The sequence below is a fragment of the Dermochelys coriacea genome, chromosome 1, assembly GCF_009764565.3.
Source record: "Dermochelys coriacea isolate rDerCor1 chromosome 1, rDerCor1.pri.v4, whole genome shotgun sequence".
Lineage (NCBI taxonomy): Eukaryota > Metazoa > Chordata > Testudines > Dermochelyidae > Dermochelys > Dermochelys coriacea.
Genome location: NC_050068.2, coordinates 200858701 through 200880225, shown reverse-complemented (window position 1 = coordinate 200880225; position 21525 = coordinate 200858701). Strand labels below are relative to the sequence as shown.

The 21525-nt window shown below is 46.9% G+C and overlaps 1 protein-coding gene and 1 long non-coding RNA gene across 2 annotated transcripts; one reads left to right on the top strand and one right to left on the bottom strand.

The window, feature by feature from the left end:
* Positions 1 to 269: 269 nt before the first annotated feature.
* Positions 270 to 6058, top strand: LOC122459554. Its single transcript, XR_006280324.1, has 3 exons — positions 270 to 304; positions 2626 to 2784; positions 5924 to 6058. It is a non-coding gene; the product is annotated as an uncharacterized LOC122459554 (long non-coding RNA).
* On the bottom strand, positions 2775 to 21277 carry ILDR1 (immunoglobulin like domain containing receptor 1). Its single transcript, XM_038409568.2, has 8 exons — positions 20993 to 21277; positions 15725 to 15895; positions 14162 to 14311; positions 13136 to 13255; positions 12840 to 12986; positions 8580 to 8711; positions 5973 to 6802; positions 2775 to 4928 (listed from the first exon to the last, which is right to left on the bottom strand). The coding sequence occupies exons 1-8, from the start codon at positions 21045 to 21047 to the stop codon at positions 4887 to 4889; spliced, it is 1647 nt and encodes a 548-aa protein (XP_038265496.1). The 5' UTR covers positions 21048 to 21277; the 3' UTR covers positions 2775 to 4886.
* Between the last annotated feature and the right edge of the window lie 248 nt (positions 21278 to 21525).

Here is a 21525-nt window from a genome sequence, read left to right as displayed (position 1 = left end):
TCCAGTTTACCACCTATTCACAAGCTCATTGACTTATGAATTTGTTTGCTCTTTGTAATTATTTGAAATGGTCATAAAAATCCCTCCTTTACCTGGAAGGGGCTAATCAGTTCCATTAACCTAGTTGGCACCTGACCAGAAGGACCAATGGGGAAAGAAGATGCTTCTAAATCTGGGGGAGGGGGGAAAATGTTTTGTTTGTGTTCTTTGTTTTAGTTCTCTCTTGGGATAGAGAGGGGCCAGGGCAGGAAAAAAACATCTGCTAAAACCCTGTCTGAAATAAGCATCTAAAATTACAAAAATTGTAAGTAAAGCCAGGAAAGGTGTTAGATTATCTTTTGTTTTAGCTTGTGAATTTTCCCTATACTAAGAGGGAGGTTTAGTTCCTCTTTTTTGTAACTTTGAAGTTTTGCCTAGAGGGGAATCCTCTGTGTTTTAAATCTTATTACCCTGTAAAAATTACCTTCCATCCTGATTTTACAGAGGTGCTTCTTTTACTTTTTTCTTTATAATAAAGTTCTGATTTTAAGAACCTGATTAGTTTTTAGTGTCCTAAAAACCCAATGATCTGGTCTGTGCTCACCTTGTTTACCTATTTGGTTGGTATATTATTCTCAAGCCTCCCCAGGAAAGGGGGTGAAAGGGCTTGGGGAGATATTTTGGGGAAACAGGAACTCCAAGTGGTCCTTTTCCTGAATCTTTGTCTAACTCACTTGGTGGTGGCAGCAGTACCATCCCAGGACAAGGAAGGATTTGTGCCTTGGGGAAGTTTTTAACCTAAGATAGTAGAAATAAGCTTAGGGGGTCTTTAATGTGGGTCCCCACATCTGTACCCCAGAGTTCAGAGTGGGGAGGGAACCCTGACAGAAACTTTTGTACAAACAAACTGCAATCTGTGGATGTCTCTGACTCCATTCCATGCAAGTAAGAGTATTTAATATTTGAGCTGCATGTTTTGTTAAACCACATAGTATTGTTTCCAGTCCCCAACTGGATAATCTAAACTACTACTGTCCACCATTAATCACAAAATTAAATGTTTCAGCTATAGGTTTGAAATTAGTTTTCCCAAAAACATTCATACAAGCAGAATTTAGCTCATGTGAACGTTACCAAAAAGTGAAAAATAGGGGCCTAAACGTGGTCAGAATAAGAATTAATGAACTATTCACAAATAATTTCTTCAGCTCTACTACAGAGCTCGTGGGGAAAAGGAAGAAGAGAGCTCACTTCCTGAGTGCCCCAAGCTGTGTCATTAATACAATCATACCATTCTGGTAGTCATCACCAAATAGCATTGTTACACATAATCTTCATGTTCTTTTTCCACAGGCTACGTCTACACTTGAAATGCTACAGCAACACAACTGCATGACTATAGTGCTTCAGTGTGGACACTTACTATAGCAATAGAAGGGGTTCTCCCATTGCTCAAATCTAGGTAAACTACTCCCTCTGGGAGAGGTAGAGGTAAAATTATTCTGTTGTCCTAGCTGTCTACAGTAAGGTTTAGGTCATCTTAACTAGGTCTCTCAGGAGTGTGGATTTTTCACACTCCTGAGAGACGTAGTTATGCTGATGCAACTTTTCAGTTTAGGCCAGCCTTAGCATGCAAACAAGTTTTGTCTCTTGGGAAGACATGCTGTGTTAGGCTGGAGTTATATAAGATTTTGTGAAAAGGCAGCTTTGGGGGAAGAAATAGCTGTGCAAAAAGCAGGAGTTTACTATCTGCCTTGGGCTCTGATTAGAATCAGTTTATGGGGCACAGTTGCTCCTTGGGAGCTGGGCACTGGTCTGGGCTGAGATAGAAGGAAGAAGAGAAGGGATTATCCTGCATGCTGTTTGACCATCTCATTTCAGAACTAGGGTGCATGTAGATAAAGCAAGTTACACTGAATATACCCAGAATCCATATTACTGATTTTTCCTCTCTGGGAAGTCAACCTGCTCAGCCCCAGACAACTGCTTCTGCTCAGCAGAGGGGCAATGCTGAGTGTCAGGACTGGTCTATACAGGGAACTTACAGAGGCATAGCTACACCTCTCAGGGTGTGAAAAATCCATATCCCTGAGAGACATAACTGTGCTCACTTAACCCCCAGTGTAGACAGTGCTAGGTTGACAGAAGACTTCTTGGGGAGGTGGATTACCTATGCCAATGGGAGAACCCCTCCTGATGCAGTATAGACAGTGGCAAAGCTGCAGTGTTCCAGGTGGGCTGCTGTAGTGGTTTAAGTGTAGACATACCCTCAGAATGGGATGCTGATGTGGGAAGAAGGGGCAATAATGCTGTTCTTTAATATCAATTCAGTTGTCCATCAACTCTTCACAACGAATACAAAATCATTAGCCAGCCACACACAGAGAGAAAAGTATTAAAACCATCCGAATTACATAAGTACCACTACCACCAACATATCGTTAAAATCTCATCTTTAAATAAAAATTTTCACAGATCCATCCAAGGTAGCCAGATTCCACAGAGCAATTGCCTCTCTTTTCCATGGGGAATGGAGCCCTCATCCTTATATTCTGGTTGCTGCAATGTCAGGGCTAGCTCACAATGGAAATACAGAAAAGTCTTCTCCAACATAAAATTAGACAGTCCCTGCTGCGTCCATCACAGGTCTCAAGATGAACTTGGTTACACAGATATGCGATCGTGGAACAGACCTAGAAGCAGAACCTCATCCTCAAGTTCTGTATGGAGTCAGCTATTCCAGGTGTGGGGCACCTGTGATTTAGTAGTCCATGCAAGTTACACATCCCCCAATCCACAGAAGAGGTGAGTTTGTTAGTCTCCTGCTGTACAGCCTGGATCTGGATCTCAAGCTTTTAGCTCTAATGGTCCCCATTTCAATCCCTGCTCTGCTGGCCAAGATGGTGGCCATTACGTAAGATGTTCCATCAGCTGTTGGCCTTGGTCTCCACCCTCTCAGGATAATCCAGAAAAAAAACAACCCTCTTATAGAGCAGTAAGAGAGAGCTGGATGTTCATCCTTGGCCCCAAGTTTGAGAGAAGAACTAAGAAATGGCACTAGTTCCCAGGGAATTGTGGGAATTTTACTTCTTTCACAGCGGCCCTAGGTTACCAGACAGCTTTTCAGAATCCACTCGCAGCCACTGCTTCAGGCAGCAGTGCTGGGAACTGTGGGATAGGACACCCAGAGAAAGCACAGCTACCATGACATTGCAGTATTGCCCAAATGTGAGCAAAGGGAAAAACCACAAGCACAAAGAACACACCTAGTGTGGCAACACTACTCCATTGATACTTGCACCATCCAGGAGTTCATTTATCTGGTGTACACATAGCCCTAGGGAAGGAGAAAAAGCACTTTATATGAATTCCAGAGGGTGGTTCCCCACAAGAGTGCAAGAAAGGGTCATTTTCAAAAATCAATCCTGTAAGCTAGTTTTCCCAAAGGAAGTGGCAAGCATTCCACTGATAGTTTTAAAATGTCCTGTAGAGAGCAATCCTGTGCCAGCTGGGAAATGGACTGTATGAAGTAAGAATAGGTTTTGACCAACCTTTAGGTGTTGCGAATTACAAAATAATATACAAGCCATTCCCAAAGCTCCACACAAAGAGCTGAACCCTACTGTCAGCAGTTCACAAAATGCCTTTAGAGAGCAGCTTTACCACGGTGATCAGAAGCCTCTTATCTCAACATCCAGAGAAAAGGATTCTTTTGTCTCGTCTCTTCCAGCCAAGAAAAAACAGACTGACCTGCTATTGCAATTGGTTTCCAAAGGAAATTCTCTCTTTGCTTTTAGTTATAGGGTAATTTATAGGCAGGCACCTTAATCCAATAGTAACCAAACCACAGATCTGTTGAGCAACAAGTTTAGGAAAAATGCAGTGTTCAGGGTAAAGATCAGCTCCCTAACAACATGTTAGAAGGGCAAGAGCAAAGCAGGGGACAAGACTTGTCTCCTAGAGCCCATTTTCCCCATTCATGCACCTCAGGAGGACAGAGGCCAAGAAGGAAAGGAGAGCACAGGAGCTGTTGGGGAAAGGGTTGATTCCTCAAAAAAAAATAAATCCACAGAGATCATCATTTTTGGAGGTGACAGGGTATCACCAAGCTCCCATTGACTTAAAATGAGCATGAAAATCAGGCCCACTGTTGCCAGGATGGCAGTTACCCATAGCTCAGCCCCTGAAAACAGCATCAACCTATGGTAACAGAACCTTGTAGATTAGTACTTTGAACTCATGAATACACTAAAGTCTGGGTCAAGTGGCCAGACAGAGCCTCTCCATGTCCTTATTAAGGTATCTGTCAATATAAACTGGAAGCACTGGCAATTTTCAGGCGTTTTTCCAAGCACAGAAGTTGCCATGCGCTCTTGTAGAGAGTGCACTTAGATTCACATGTGCATGTAGCATTCTGACGCTTCCTTTGGCACACAGTGAATTGTTTGCTTGACAGTTTCATCTAGGGTGGTATGACAAAAACTCACTGAGGCAAAAGGAAAGAACCACTTGTTAGTCACGGCAAACATTCTAATGTTTGGTGCTGAATCTCAGGGCCACATGCACAACATTTGGTGAGATTCAAAGTCAGAGAGGGAGGACATGCTATTTGTTCAGTGCCACCAGAAACTCTGCTCTCAAAGGGACCACTTGCAACAACCATGGTCTGTTTGAAACCAAAATCTCTAGAGTAAGGAAGGAATAAGAAGGTTTTTAGATGTTATAAAGCCACTGATCTCCTGGCCCCTACTCACAGATTCCTCACTGGTCTCCACTACATTTTATTTTATCCAGTTGTTGCAGGTCTCCTGTTCAGTCAGAAGTACCCATCCCAAATTACACAGTGGGAGGGCAAAAGGGAGCCCCAAAGCAGAACCATTGGGAGTTTCAGTCCTTTTACCATGATGTTAAATGACCACGCTTTTTCCACTGCGGGAACTTCCTTTTTCCTGCAGGAGAAAATTAAAAAAAAAAAAAAAAAAAAAAAAAGAATCACAAGTGTGGGGATAACATAGAAAGCATGTCTCCCTACCCTACTCTGTAGCAAAGCAGCAAGGACCTTTGTACCAGCAACAGAGTTAGAATTGGATCTGGGTTTCCATTAGAGAAACCTATCTTTGTAGCTCTGACAGGAGAGAGGAGAGAGAAGGGGAATACCACATTGCTGTTGGGCATGAGCCTTTTGACAAGAGCCCTCTGTTTTAAGATCCTACATCTGAGGGACTTGGAGGTCACTTTTTTCCCCACACCTCCTAAAAACTGGGATGTATTAAAAAAAAAAAAGTCAGGTGACATAGGTGGTGGGCTGGATAACTCAGAGGTTGGGAATTTTGCCCCCGTATTGCTAGGTCAAATACTGCCCCAGGTTGATAGCTCCCAAAAATTGTTCCCAGCTAATCCCTGTCCAGTGTGAAGCGAGTTCAGTTCTCAGTCCAGGTATCTGCAGCAGAATTGGCACTAACTGCTCAGCACCTCTGAAAATCAGGCCACTAGTTTAGGAACCTAAATATGGACTTAGGTGCCTAACTTTAGGTGCTCAAGTCTGAAAGTTTTGGCCATATTAGATACAGATATTTATAAAGGTATATTTTGCTCCTTACAAAATTATTAATGTTAATTTTCTTAAATAGTGGAGACTTATAGAAGTAACAAGCCAACTGAAATTTTTTAAAAATGGAACTAATCAAAGTTTAAAAAAAACAAAAACAAAACACCCCTGTGCCCTGGGGCGACAGACACCCCTTCCAAAGGCTGAGAGTCAGCCGAACAATTTGATACCCCTCCTACACTGACACACCATAACTATGCTGTGTGCGCATGCGATGGGGGAGAATTCAGCACCTCCCTCAACCAAGCTGTGTGGGACATTTTGCACCTAACCCCCACCCACCTTGACATACATCTGGTTCCAGTCCGCATTTGATACCCATTCTCCCACACTCAGAGGGACTAACTGTTCCCATCAGAGAGAGCAGTGAGAAACTCTGACTCACCGACTGCTGTCCCACACTGCTTCTGTGTTTGCTGTCCTTTGCTGGGATAATTTCCAATGAGCGGTAACTGGGTGGCTTGTCTTCTGGCCAGCCTGGGGAGCGACGGTGGCGTTGCCTATTGTTCTCCTGGAAGCGATTGTGCTCTTCTGCCGAGCTCCACGACTCTCGCCATGACGGAGGAGAATAGCTGCGATGCTGGCGCCCCCGCTGCTCTGAATTGCTGCCCTTTCTGTTGGAGCTTTGATACTTTTGCCTCTCCAAAGGCTGCTGCCTGGGGTTGAAACGGCGGCCTGAATGCTCCCTGGCCTCCTCAGGGTAGAAGATGCCATCATACCTACCATGGTCTGGCCGGTGTGTGGGTGATACATCCCGCCTGGAACTCCGGTGCCTGCCCTCATAGCTGCCCTCCCTCTGCCTCTGAGGAGGCTGGTCTCGCCTCTTGTCCCAGGATTCCTGATCAAAGCTGGATAGAGAATCTCCATTCAAGGGCTGACATCTTCTCCGGTCCTCCCTCTCATCCTCTATTGTGGAGCCCCAGGATTCTGCAGCATGGCCAGCTCGCTGCAGGTGTGACAAGTTACTGCTCCTCTGTGAGGATGGGATGAGCTCAGTGATGGGAGGCAGCTGGATTACCCTGCGCTCCACAATCTCTGAGCTCAGGGAGGAAAGCACGCTGGGATGCTGGTTGGCCCCAAAGTGGTGGGAGGGTAGCAGGGGCTGGGATAGGTTGAGGTTTTGGATCTCAGACTCCAGATAGTCCAGGACATTGTTTTGTGGGGGCAGCTGGCCCTGTGAATGCACCAGTGGGAGACTGCTCTGCAGAGAGACATCTAAGGATAGGGGACAAGAGAGAGTAGCAGTCAGGGGGAGGCAATAAGGAGACATCCCCATCCCTGCTAATGAGCAAATTGGCTCCCCTGAGTCAAAAAGAAGCCCAACTAAGCTACCAGATACTTTCTTCCCTCTCTGCCTGCTAGACAAAGGGGTCCCTACAAAGCCACCCAACCCCAACACCACATGCAGCAAGGACCGAAGCCAAGCTAGTAGTGGGCTGGAGTGTTCTGGGGAACTTAGAGGTGATAGGTCACAGGGTCATCCAGCAAACCAGGAATGTCAGTTCAGGAGGCGTTCTTCTAATTTATCTGCTTGAAAAAGAACAAATTATTCTGTATGGCCGGAACACCAGTTCATTTTCCCTGCCAACTTCGTCAAAAGCCAAATGTAAATTCACATGCAAAATTTTGTGAAGCTGGAGTTGATTCATACTTGTGACCTTAATACTATGAAGGAAAACAAGTACTTTGAAGATTAGCATAAAGAGTAGCAAACTAATGAACTATAATATAAGGGAAAACTTAAGAGCAACAGTGTTGAGAAGTACGAAAATACACAGACTTATGGTATTCCAAACCACCTTAACTCTGCCCCTGTCCTCTGCCAGCGTGAACTGTCTGAACGGACATGTGTCATAGATAAGCGTCAGAGTACCACATCTTAAACCGTGCCAGCCTTGGTGGCTCAGTCTCAAACTCATTTACTTTCAGACAGAATGAGAATAAGGCCTTGTCTACACTTACCGGGGGATTGACACGCAGTGATTGATGCATCGGCAGTCGATTTAGCAGGTCTAGTGAAGACCCGCTAAATAGACTGCAGATCGCTCTCCTGTCGACTCCTGTACTCCACCTGAACGAGAAGCGCAAGGGGAGTCGACGGGAGAGCATCTCCAGTCGACATCGCATAGTGTGGACCCCGTGGTAAGTAGATCTAAGTATGTCGACTTCAGCTACATTATTCATGTAGCTGAAGTTGCGTAACTTAGATCGATCTCCCCCTGTAGTGTAGGCAAGGCCAAGATGTGCAGTTGGGCCAGGAAAATGGAGCTTAAGATGTCAGCAGCTATCGGAACTAGCTGTACAAAAAGACAGCATGCACAGAAGCATAGTGGGCAATATCAGTTAGTTGTAAGAGATCACGGATTAGGAGGTCTTCCAGCAATAAGCATATAAGCAGTTTATAATACATCCTGAAATCCATTTCCCTATTTTCCAGTGTTTGCTTTTTTAAAGTTTTCCTATCAGAAATCCTACTCTGGTTTGCTAATCTTCATCTCTGTACAACAGTCTTTTAACCTTTTCCTTAAGTTATTGATTCTCATTTACAACTTTGACTACTTTTTTGAGGGGGGTAGGTGGGTAGGGGGAGAGAAGGCCTGGAAATGGACATAAGGAACCAATAACAGGGAAGAATTAAGCTCAACATGAATCCTCCCTTGTTTCTTTGTTAGTTGTAATACAGGTATTGAGGACCATTTGTCCTCAGTCATTTATACAGACTGGTAGCAGCATAAACGAATTACCTTCTATTCATTGTGTGTCAGTTTTGACTATAAGGAGTTGACTAGGAACAGCATAACCCCTGTAGCACCCTCTCCAGGGCAGAGAGACTGGATCCCCTTTTACCCTATGGTACAATATAACTGAGTCATGGTAGGAACATCTCATCACCACAGTGGCTGAGGAAGCACAACCAAGTTAGTAGACTCCAAGGAGTTACCAGACTCAAGTGTCAGCTTTACTTTCCCTGCATGGATACCCAAGGGCTCACCTTTTTGCAGCAGTGGGTTCAGCTGGTAAGAAGAGAGTTGGGAGTTCCTGTCACCTCCCACATAGAATGGGTGGTGTGTCATCCATGGCATGAGTGTCCGAGCCTGCTTCACGAACCGATGTCGTTCCAGGGCTAGGCAAGAAGAGACACAGTTCCAGCATCTCTGCTCAGGGACACTTGCCTGCCCATCGCTCTTGATACAAACTTTGCTTGGTATATGGCAGCATGTGAGTGTGAGCAATAGAGAATTACTGGAGATCAGCCACATGAAGGGCTCTCTTTGGCTTGGGACAAAGTTGAAACAGAGACAGGGAGATTCTAGAATAACGAGCATGACCCAGGAAAGAAGAGAAGGTCTAGAGCAGTTGCTAGAAATGGAAACAGAGGAATTCTGCTGGGGTGCAAAACCATCTAAGGTAGCTGGGAAAGAGTTCCCTTGTGAAGTATGGTTCCATTATGTAATGCGCCTTTAAATGTAAAGGGTCGACCTGTTTTTTCACTAGGGGCAGGGCTGTGAAGCAGTTCAAGATGGAGATTTGCACACAGTGAGAGGCACTTTACTTCCTTCTTCCTCGTAATCCCTCTTTAACATCTCTATTCCCCATCGTTGCTGACAACCCTGGAGCACCCACGGCGAAAAATTAGTGGGTGCTCTGCATCCACTGGCAATCCCCTCACCCGCCGCCTCACCTCCTCCTCCTCCCCCTCCCCCCTGCTCCTCCATCTACCTCCTAGCACTTCCAGCCTGGCTTCCACGAAACAGCTGTTTGGCAGCGTTAGCATGCTCCAAGAGGGAGTGGGAGGAGCAGGAATGTGGCGCGCTCAGGGGAGGAGGCGGGGAAGAGGTGGCGCTGGGGCAAGGATTTAGGGAAGGAGTTGAAATAGGGGCTGGGAGGGGGTGGAGTTGGGGTGGGGACTTTGGGGAGGGGTTTGGAATGGGGGTGGGAAGAGGCAGGGCAGGGGTCGAACCCACAGGAAAGAGGGGAAGTTGGCGCCTCTGGTTGTGACACTACGCCCCATATTCTTCATAGAAATATGGCTATAATACGATTATAGCATAACTATGATATATTTTGTGAAAGATAAGGCATGTGAGGTATCATTGGAAAGGTTATGATTTACTGAATATGATTATACTATTTGTATATATGTATCATTTCTGTACCTGAAATTAGAAATATTGACTAACAATTACAACAGTGTTTACACCTGGGGAATGCCCACCAGACCCTATGCAATGAGCCTGGATGGGCCATTAGGAAAGATAATGGGTCTTTGAAGATGCTGATCTCCCATCTTTCTGAAGTTCCTTCCTGTGGACATTGCAAATAAATCTTGTCTCATGGGTTGCTTTGGCACCGAAAGGTCATGTGATCATGTCACCTGGTACTGGATTCCGTCTTGGACTGCTGGTATTTTTCCACTAGGAGGGGGTGGGGAATCAAACTGGGAAACAAAGGATTCCCACCATATGTAAATCCTATTTAAGGCTGGGGAGCTAGTTAATCAAGGTTGCTGGTTCTTCACGGAATCCCCACCCAGGAGGACTGCTGAAAACACCCAAGACTGATCTGGGGAACAAGGACTGGGACCCAGGTGGAGAAAGGGGTCTGGCCTGTGAAAAGGAATATCTGGAACTTTAAGCTGCAGAAACTCTGCAACCTACCTAAAACAACATTTAGGGTGAGAAATTACTACTTGTAACCAATTTCTTTTGTGCATTAAGCTTAGTTTGCGCGTTTGTTTATTTTGTTCAGTAATCTGCTTTGATCTGTTTGCTATCCCTTATCACTTAGAATATACCTCTTGTACTTAACAAACTTGTTTTGTTTATTCTAAATCCAGTTGTGTAATTCATAACTAGGGGGCAAAAATATGTGCATATCTTCCTCCACATTTGGAGGGGAAGGGGAGTGCGAATTTCATGAGCTTATGCTGTACAGTTTTCTGTGCAGCACAAGACAATACAATTTTGGGTTTGTATTCCACAAGGGATGGGCACTTGAGTGTTGGGCAATTCCCAAATTGAGCTTTCCCATACAGAGCTAATCTCAGCATGTGTGCGTGTGTTTCTGCAGCTGGGCGTGGCCCCGCCTGTGCATGGGCTGGAAGGGAGCTTGAGAGCCGGTCACAGCAGCACGGAGTAAGGGAACCCAGGCTGGTGGGTTGGGGGAGCTCAGTGGACCCCAGTGCCTCAGGTGGCACCCCAGAAAAGTGGGGGGGGAAGGGGGAAAGACAACCTGTCACAGTGGTAAAATAGCCTAACTCTCTTAGGCTGATTACACTTTTCTGCACACTTGCTGAATTCCTATTTTACAGACCAATGGAGTGGCAGGGGCTTGTATAGGAAAAGCTGCTGACAGGAGGGAGTAACACAGAGGTCCCCCTTGGTCTATACCAATGAGTTTATCCCAGAACTTTCCTCTGCACTGATACCCGTTTACACTAGGGATGAATTTGGTCCACTGGGCATTGTGTTTATATACGTAATGCAAACCCCAACCAAGATAAACCCACCTGGTTTTGTTACCAAAATCAAAACCAGCATCAGTAAGGGCACATCTGCACTGCATACTCCTTATGGAGGTGTGTAGAGTATGTAAGATGCATGCTCCCCTAACACAGGTCTAAATAGCAGTGTAATTTATGAGGTACTGCTTAGATGAGTAGAGTAAGACATGCCCGATTCCTGTGACTATACACCCTATATGACTCTACATGCCCAAGCAGTACCTCCCATGTCTACACTGGGACTTTTAGCAGCGTAGTGTCAAGCTGCAGGAGCCTTTTCTCACCACCACAGGGAAAGGCTGTGGTAGCGAGGAATCAGCGGGGAAAAGCTCTGGCTGCTCCCCTCTGCCATAGCTTTTCACTGACACATGTGGCTACACACCACAGTGTGGCTACAACCTGTTTACACTGTGCCATGTAGCTACAGGTACCCTACACGCCACTGCTGTGTGTTGTAGACACACCATAAGAGATTCAAAATCCAGGTCCTTAACCTTTACCTGGACATCAGCGGCAGCTTTTCTTGCTTCAGATGGTGTGGGCCGCCCTCTAGTGGCCTAAGCGAAGATACTGTATGTGTAGGGACGTGCGTGTCTAAAGAGCTTTGTTCTGGCTGTACTGGGACTGTCCCAGTTTTTCCATACAACGTCCTGTTATCCCAGGAACTTACTTTGAGATGCCTCTAGCATCCCATTCCTTGTTTGCTTTGGGAGGAGACAAGTAGCTTTCTGGATGCTCAAAAATAATAATAAAGACCAAAAGGAATTGGGTCAGGGAGCAATGGAGCAGAGCAACAGCTATAAGGACCTCAGAAAAGAGGCAGAAAAGGAAGAATTGCTTGGAGGGTTTCTACACACATAAATCCCAGCATGCAGTTGAGGGAAAAGTACGGAAGAATGGAGAGGACTGGAGAAGAGCACAAATTACAATCAAGGAATCAGAGAAAGAAGGTGGAGAGGCAAACAAAAAAGTTGACCTCTGCCCCTGGCCACCCAAACTGGGCCAAACCTAAGTGGTCCTGCAACCCCCTGCCAGGTTGCAATGCCCGGAGCAGGGATCCAGGCCCTGCCCTGTGGGACAGGAGCCACCGCTGCAGGTGGTGGGTTTGACCTCCCATACTACATCACAAGGGCTTGCTCTCCAAACACACAACCCCTCCCACCCCAGGGCCTCCCCTCCACATTCAAGCAGAAGTGTCTGTTTATCTAAGGCTCAGAGATGAAGTAATCTGGCCCTAGCTGTAAACTGTAACAGTTTAGAGCTAGCCATAGTGACACACAAACATTCAGCTTTTACAAAACTACTCTTTGGAGCAGAACCTCACTTTAAGGATTGTAGCTCTCTTAATGAGCCTAAGGGCAGAGTCTCTACCATGATGCCTGGGACAAGGCAGTCCCTGCCTACCTCAACTGCTGGGGTAGAAGAACTGCAGTGGGATAGGGAAGAAATGACACTGAGCTAGCCATGTGAGGAAAACGGTGTAAGGGGGGGAGGAGAGAGACATGAGGTGGGGGTTGCTTCCTTTGGACCTGGGACAAAGAGGGAGAGAGGGGATGGGGACCATGTTTTCTAGACCCCAATCTCTCATCTTAGAAATGTTGTTCTGAGGGTAACATTAGCCAGAGAAATGTCATAGGTTAGCTTGCTACTAAAAAGCCCTGCTTTCCTCATACACTGAGTCATGCGAGACACGTTCCATATCTGAGAAGCTGTAATATGTGGGATATACACGCCCCATTTGTGCCTCACCTTCCTCATTGCAGCAGCAGCGGGTTGGGCAGCAGGCACAACGGACATGGCAGCAGCAGTGTTGGGGGCAGCACTGGCACCAGCACACCCCGATCAGTATGAGGAGGAGGAGAGCACCAAGAACGATGAAGATCACAGTGAGCCAATCTGAGGAGGAGGAGAGGAATTAAGAGACCCCGACTGCATGTTTCTGCAGGTAGATACTGAGCATCTCCCTGAGACTTTTAGGTGAGAGAGAAAAGAGAATGACAGGAGAGATTTACAGGTGGGTAGAAAAACAGAGCGCTGGCACTTACGCAGAACAACGAGCTTAACCTCTTTGTCTGGGTCGCCTGAGGTGTCTCCTGGAGCCTCAACAGCACAGTAGTAGACTCCATGGTCCCACCACATCACCTCACTGATCACAAGGTCTGCCCCTAGGGAAGAAAAACAGTGAGCAGAGGGCAGTTTGGGACAGGCACTGCTCTCAGACCCCAGTGTAACAAATTCCTGCGCTACTGATCACAGACAGGTGCTGCACCACCTCTCCTTCCTCTGTTGGGGAGCTAGAACCCTGGTTTTTCCATCTGCAAATTATACAGGACTGCCACTCGAGCTAACCAAGAGCTCCCTCTGTCAGCTGCAGCAGCAGGTCCTTTTTCCCTTTTGTGGACTCAGCCACTGGAGGGTAGCCTTACTTACAAATAGTACACTACATCGCCCTGTCCTCTGCAAAATATGATGAAACCTTTACACATCCCTCTATCTTTCACTTCTTTCTCTCCTCCTAATAAGGAGTCATCCTATTATTTTCCCAGAGGAAAATCAGTCAGCCACATCAGAGAATGTTATTGCACAGTAAGAAAAATATCCCTAGGATTTATCATATCAGATTGAATCCAATATCACACCACCTGTCCACATCAAGTCAGGTCATTGATGCATTAAGTCTGGTATCCCACCTCCTGATCACACCACATCATTCTATCAAGTCTAGTAACCCAAGTCTGGCTGTAGCTACTACCTTGCTTCAGAGGAAAGTGAACTCCATATAATGCACCTGGTCACTTGCCACATACGGTGCAGAATTCTTTCCTAACCCCTGTGGTGCCCAGCTTGTGTGATTGCATGATATCCAAGTGCCCTTATCTCAGCTTTAGCTTGTGAAACTGCAAACATCCTCCAGTGGTGACATTCAACAGGAATCTGGCTGCAGGCCTTGCTCATAGTGTCTGTAAGTCACAGATAGAGTTGACCAGATTCATGTTTTGGGAAGCGATGACAGGCAGAATGTTGGGTAGTTATTGGATTCATGCCTTTTCTCCTCCCCAGTGGTTACTTACGGTTCTGGATGGTGATCTTGCGCTGTCTGTACTCTATGCCTAGCACAGGCTCGTTCTGTCCACGTCTCTGAATGACGATGCGCACCACTCGCTGGTTGTCATTACAGTCATTGGATGGGTCCTGGCCAAGAGCTAACCCAGCCTGGTAGGCTACAAATAAGCCATTAAACACAACTTAGATCACAGCAAGGATTTGAGTCAAGCCCTGATCTGAAACCCCAAATGCTATCACCTCAGAAAGGGCAGGGAGTCCCTTACTGACAAATTGTGTGACTAATCCCTTGTATCTGGGTGTGAGTGAATATGTGTTTATACAAAGTAAAGTGTGTTGAGTCCTTAATACAAAGCATACTGCATAACAGGGAGGACAAAATCTTTTAGAGTTAGAAAGTGAATGGAGATGGAAAGTCAGTGAGGCAGAGACTTTGAGAACGCAGAAGTTGCAGAGGAGAAGACTCTTGCTCCCACAGTGATGAAGATGGCAGAGAGGAGCAAAAAGAAGGCCATTTCTCAATCTGTAGAGGGAACCATGAGGTGACCAGAGATATGCAGCCCATGGGACAAGTGGAACAAATCCCAACCATTTAAAAAAATATTAGTTTCTTAAATAGAGTTTTGAGGTGAATAGAATTGTACAGATTGTCTCCCTTTTCCCCACCTTTTGCATGTTGCTTGTCTCGTGAATGGGGAAAGGACTGTCTTTCTGTGTACATGGACAGTCTAGTATGTTGTAGGCACTAATGGAATCTAGAGTCTGGAGATGGACAGTGGATCCAGTGGAATTATTAGAGGATGAGGGGGAATGTGATTTATTCACGAGAGCAAGCTAGCAGCATAATCCTCAATTTCCAGGTGTCTGGTGAGCTGAGACTTGGGGGGGCATATGGAAGGAAGGTAAATCATATGTACATACAGCCACCAACCTTAACCCTCTTTAAGCCCCAACAGGTATTCCCTTGTGATCACATCAAGGGGAGGAGAAGGAGAGCAGATGTTAAAGGTTCGCTGTTCTGCGTGTCCGTAAAGTCAGTCCAAAGGACCACACACAAGATACTTAATCAAGAGAGGCTATCACAGGCACTAGTATGCTATGGCTCATGCCCCCCCAAAGTAGGCATTTTCTCCATTTTCTCCAATCCCCTTAAATTATAATACCTGGTCACTGCCAGCCAGTTGTGACCATGTGGGCCTTCATTCCTGACCCCATGGAGGCAGGAGATTTCAGCTATAAAGTCTGTTTGCTGCCCATTGTCACTGCCCACAGGGCCTTTGTTTCTGACCATAAAGGCAGAGCTCTGGGTTCCATGCACACCAGTGATGATGCAATGAGGAGGAGGATGGGCTGCTATTGGCCAGAACTTCTATAGAGGTGGAATCTTAAAGCCTTCACTCCCCTCAGTGACTATCCCTACCACAAGTTTCCCCAGCCCAGAGCCTGTGGGAAATACTACCATACTGTTTGGTTTGTGGGCAACACAGGGTCAAAGGCTTGCCCGCCCCCTAATGAGTCTCCTCCTTCCTGCCCATTGTAGAGGCTCTGGGGAGGAGGAGTACAGCACTCACAGGCAGAGTAGTAGTCAAAGATGGGGTCCTTGCAGAAGGATTTGAAGCGCCATGTCACCACTACATCCTGCAGCTGTGCTGAAGTGCTGTAGTCACACTTGAGGATCACAGAAGCAAATAAGGTGGTGTATCGCTCAATATCCTGCACTATCACAAGCAGGGAGAGGCAGCCTGCATGAGAGAACACAAGAAGCACCAGCCAGTGGGAATGGACATTGCATAAGAGCTGCCATTCGGCAGTAGCAGCACCGCCACCTTGCCCTTCTATAGCAATTTTCACTCCTAGCCTTTCACAAGTGCTACACTAAGGGAAAGCACAAAATCCTTCAAGTGAAGTATCATGATAGCCATTTTACAGATAAGGAAATTTGCCCAGGGTCACACACTGAGTCAGTAGCGAAGGCAGGGTAAGAACTCCGAAGTTCCAATTCCCAGTCCCCATCTCTGACCCATAGCATACACATTAGTCCATCTAGTCTGGTTTCTTGTCAGACAATGGCCAGGACTGATTGCTTCAAAGAATGCAATATGCATCCTATAAAAGCATTTCTATGCATCATTATCCCATGGGAAGAAAATGTCATCCTGAACAAGCATGGTAACCATAGAATCATAGAAGCGTAGGAATAGAAGGGACCTCAAGAGGCATCTAGTCCTGTCTCCATACTGTCCCCTGAAGTACAAGTAGGAGCTGTTAGGCCTGGTCTACACTATAATTAAGCTGCCTTGCATCAACCTGCGTTGACCTAACTACGTACGTGTCTACACTAAAATCTGGCTCCCGCCAACGGAACTGCTCCACTACACCAACTTATAACTCCACCTCCATGAGACTCATAGAGTCAAGGTCAATGTAGTTAGGTCAACACAGTGTCAGAGTAGATGCTGCATTTTACTGGCTTTCAATAGCTGTCCCACAATTCCCTACGCTGACAGTAGAATTGATGCAAGTGCTCCTGGTGAGGATGCACACCACCGACACAAGGAGCAAAGTGTAGATATGCACAAGCGATGCAATTACTGAGGTTGCTATACGCAGACCTAAGTTAGCATGGCCTTAGACTTGTTAGCCTAATGAGCATAGCATCTGTGGTTCTACACATTCATATAAACATCAATTCTTTAAATCAGTGTTTCCCAGACTTGGGATGCCACTTGTTCAGTGAAAGCCCCCGGCGGGCTGGGCCGGTTGGTTTACCTGCCGCATCCGCAGGTTCCGCCGATCGCAGCTCCTACTGGCCCCCCCAAGGTTTGAAGGTTCAATAAACAATACATTAGCTCAGTCACACTCCAGCATTCCCTTATCAAGGGTAAATAAGATAACACAAAAGGGTGTGCTTTTCATTAATAATAACAAAGATATCACCAGCACCCTTAGATAACCCAATACAAACACTGTTGAAGGGGCGAGTAGCACACACAGGACAGGATATGGCAAGGGTGTGATGAAATAGGTTTTTGGAGAGATTTTCAAAGGCAAAGGATACCTAACTGCCCTACTCCAGCAGAAAGTCATTGTGAGCTAGCCATCTAACTTCCACTGCATCTTTGAAGAGCTCCTCCATAATCCCATATTGCCAGTGTTCTCACTGTAAACCCCCCTCCCCAGCAAAGATATTGCTGTACCTGGCAAAATCTTGAGCTGATTAGACCCTTAGAGGCTCGGAGGCATATCCCCTTTAAGGTTCAAATCAAAGCAACACAGCATCCCATTCCCATAAATTATTTCTAACAGTGTCGCTCAGGCAGGAATAAAATGGTACCTAGAATTCATATAGTGCATTTTATCTATGGATCAAAGCTCTTTACAAAGATGGGTCAATGTTATTACCTTCATTTTACATAGGGGAATACTGAAGCACAAAGGTATGTATCCTGGTTTTCAAAGATGCAAGAAATTCCCATGGAAATGGATAGGACTTGCAGGTGCTCTGCACTTCTGAAACATTGCGTAACCTTTGGTGAGTCAGTTAGCTCAGTCAGTTGCAGAGCTAGATAAAGAATCCCTTGACTTTATAGGCTAGTGAGTAGGGTACAGGAGTTGCTGTCTCTCTCCCTGCCTGGAAGAGGACATCAGATTGAACACTTGCTAGATTTTTAGTTACTGAAGCCTCAGATCTCATATTCATTGGTGAAATAGCACTGCCCTTGATGACTGGTGAAATCAAATGAAGAACACTTGATCCTACTTCTGATCAAGTTCATCAGCGTCTGCCTCCAAGAGTGGAAACTAACTGTCACCGTAAAACATGTGACAGTTTAGGTCATTCTCAAGAAGCCATTACTAGGCACAAATGAACTTGCAGACTAACTCTCTCTCTGTAACTTTTCATCCTTGCTAAAGTTACTGGGAAGTTAATGCCACACCACTTCCAGCAGCATCTGACCGCTATGAAAATTCTGTATCAGTCCCAGTCGCCAGGCTTCAAAGCTGGATATGGCAGGGAGACAGCAATGATGGCACTGGCTGATCCATCTCCTTACAGCCGTATACCCAGGCCAAATGTCCATGCTGATACTCATAGAAGTACTGGCTGATTTCAACAGTTAGCCACAGGATACTACTAGTTCACCCGCAAGAACTTCAGGGGTTGATGGGCTAGTCTACACTAGAATTGCTAAAGCAGTACTAATGCTAGTAGCACCGCTAGTGCAGATGCTCTATGCCAACTGGAGAGAGCTCTCCCGTCAGCATAATTACTCCATCTCCCCAAGTGGTTCCTGTGTTGGTAAGAGAGCTTCTCCCACCAACATAGCGCTGTCCACACTGGCATTTAAGTCAGCATAATTTACATTGCAGGGGGGTGGGGGCTCTTCCACACTCCTGAGCAACTTAAGTTATATCAAAGTAAGTGCTAGTGTGTACAAACCTTAAGAAGGCTTCATTCATTCTTTTCAGATAGGTTGGAGATGGTCACAACGAACACCCTTTCTTCCCAAAGGCCTGATCTCATGTCTTCTTCTGTCCAAGACCTTTGTCAAGCCATGAAGGAGACTGCAAGATGCTAAGGGCTAAGGTGCCACCCACAACTAGGTTTTCTGCTCCTCAGGAGCAGACAGACAATGGCATTACTTTGGTACCCCAATATTAGAATGAAAGCAATACTTGGAGGAAAGTCAACTGGTTCAAGATTAACAGAGATGAAGTGGGGCGATGCTGGCAGAGAGAAGTCCTTAGATAAACCACACCCTCTAATTAGGGAAATCTGACCTCTGTTTGCCACTGCTGCACAAAGTCTTCGAATTCTTATGGGAACAGTGGCTACTCCTATGACCCGAAACATAGTAACGGTCATCAGAAATAATTTTTTCTCCCATCTTTGGCTGGCCAGGAAATAGCCTCTTCCTCTCAGATATAGACCTAATCATGGTAATCCATGCTTTGTCACATCCAGGCTGAACCACTGCAATGCATTTTACTGGGGTCTCACCTGCGACTATCGTATGGAAATTTTAGCTAGAACATCACTGTGACATTCTATGCCTTGGGGGAGCGTACTGTAACCCCCATATTCCTCTTTTTCATATAATTGTGATCTTACATATAAAGCATGCCTTGTAAGGTATCAAGGGAAAAGTTAAAATCTGCGGAAAGTAATTTCTCTATCCACATATGTGTATCGTTAATGCATATGAAGTTATGAGAATTGTGTTGTATGGTGGTCACTAAAATATTCTGTAAATTGGGGGATCAGCCAGATATTAGCTCCCCGGAGGTAACAGCAAGGAAAGTAACCAACGCCCTGGTGGGGTATCAAACAACGCATCAACAGCCATTGTCCAGCAAGGGAGCTACAATGCAATAACTCACCTGCATGAGGCCCCACCAGGGGAATTGCTCAACCTTGCTTGGAGAGACTCAGCAATGCCCCCCAGACATGCCTGGATTTGTGATCCCCAAGCACATGGACTGAGGGTATAAAACAGACAGAGTGGATACATACTGGGCCCTTCTCCTGCCCCCACCTTCACTGCAAGCAACTAAGACACTGAGAAGACAAGACTCCAACAGAGGAGATTGGCCCAGGTTTGTTCCTCAAACCTGTATATTAAAGGACTGCAATATCCAGTGTGGTGAGAAAAAACTGCTTAATCTAGACGTTGCCCAGTCTAACAGCATTGAGAGTTTAGACTGCGTGCTTATATTTTCTTTTCTTTTGGTAACCACTCTAACTTTTTGCCTATGACTTAAAATCTCTCTTTGTACTTAATAAATCTGTTTGTTTATTCTACCTGAAGCAGTGCATTTGGTTTGAAGCGTGCCAGGGACTCCCCTTGGGATAAGAAGCCTGGTACAGATCAATTTCTTTGTTAAATTGACGAACTCATATAAACTTGCAGCGTCCAGCAGGCATAACTGGACACTGCAAGACGGAGGTTCCCAGGGTTGTGTCTGGGGCTGGAGACATTGGCTAGTGTCATTTGGTTGTACAATCCAAGCAGCTTACACGCCAGAGGCTGTGCGTGAACAGCCCGGGAGTGGGGGTTCTCACAGCAGACAGGGTAAGGCTGGCTCCCAGTGTCGAGGATTGGCGTGATCTAGCAGATCACCGGTCCAGATAACACCAGGGGAACGTCACAATCATATAGCAGTGTCTCTCTCAGACAAGACAATCAATGAGCACACACACCTCTGTATTTTGCTCTGTACACTGGCTCCCTATGAATACAGGTTCTTTAATAAAATCATGAGGCCATCTTTGAATCACCCAGTGACTGTCCAGCAACCCACCAAGAATGCTACCGTCAATGCCTCCAGCCAGCAGGAAAGGGGTCAGGGCTGGGAGCAGCGATTTCTCAAGAGAGGAGCCCTGTCTGTCGAAGCCTCCTTTTCGGGATGTCTGGCCATCTTCACAGCACTGTCACCCTTGGTGAAACCACAAGGGAGGCTGCAAAGCAGCCCAGCCCCATTCGCCCCTTCTCCCAGGGAACTCACCCCAAGGGGCTTTAGGGACAAGGCTGCTCCCGGCTGGCAGGGGGCACGTGGATAGCAAAGCCACTGAGCCCCAGCATCTCGCCCTCCCCGCCCCGTGGGTGCCCAGCTCGGCTGGGGAAGAGCCCAGCTGCCTCTTCTCCAGAGATGCATGAACCCCAGCCCGGAGGGGGGCAGGGCCCCCAGGGAGGAGAGCCCAGAACTGCTCCAGGAAAGGGAGGAGCCAGAGTCCAAGTACTTGCGGGGAGGGGCCTCGGAGCCCCCGGCAGGGGAGGACTCCGCTGACCCGGAGCGGGGCCCCTGTGCGGCCGCGGCTCCCGCTCCCCCGCACTTACCTATGGGGAGCCAGGTGAGGAGCAGCCCCTGCAGCCACCGCCAGCTCCGGGCCATGGCGCCGCCTTCCGCGGAGGGTCACCGCGACCGCCCCAGCCACCCCCACTCCCACCTGTGCCTCCTTCCGCCTCCGCCCCCGCCCCACTGCCCTCTGCGGTTCTCCGCCAGCTCCCCCAGGGACCGGGCGCCCTTCCCCCACCGCCTTCCTCCTCCACCTGCTGTTCCTGTTCCTGTCCCTTCCTCTCACCGCTGCCATGCACTAGCCCTACAGGGGGGGGCTCCCTCTCTCCTTGCCACCTGCCTTCCCTGGCAAACCAACCAGTCACTCCCCCCGCCTGACAGCCGGGGAGACGCCGCCCTCTCAGTTCCCTTTAAAAGGCCGGCAGGCAAATCCATTCTCAGCGCAGGGCTGAGCTACAACCCAGAGGGGCCCAGGAGCTGCTGGAAATAAACACCAGGCTCTTAGCATGTGCTCCTATGTCGCACCCTTCTGACACTGACAATCCAGCACCTGTTAAAGTTGGTACAATCATCT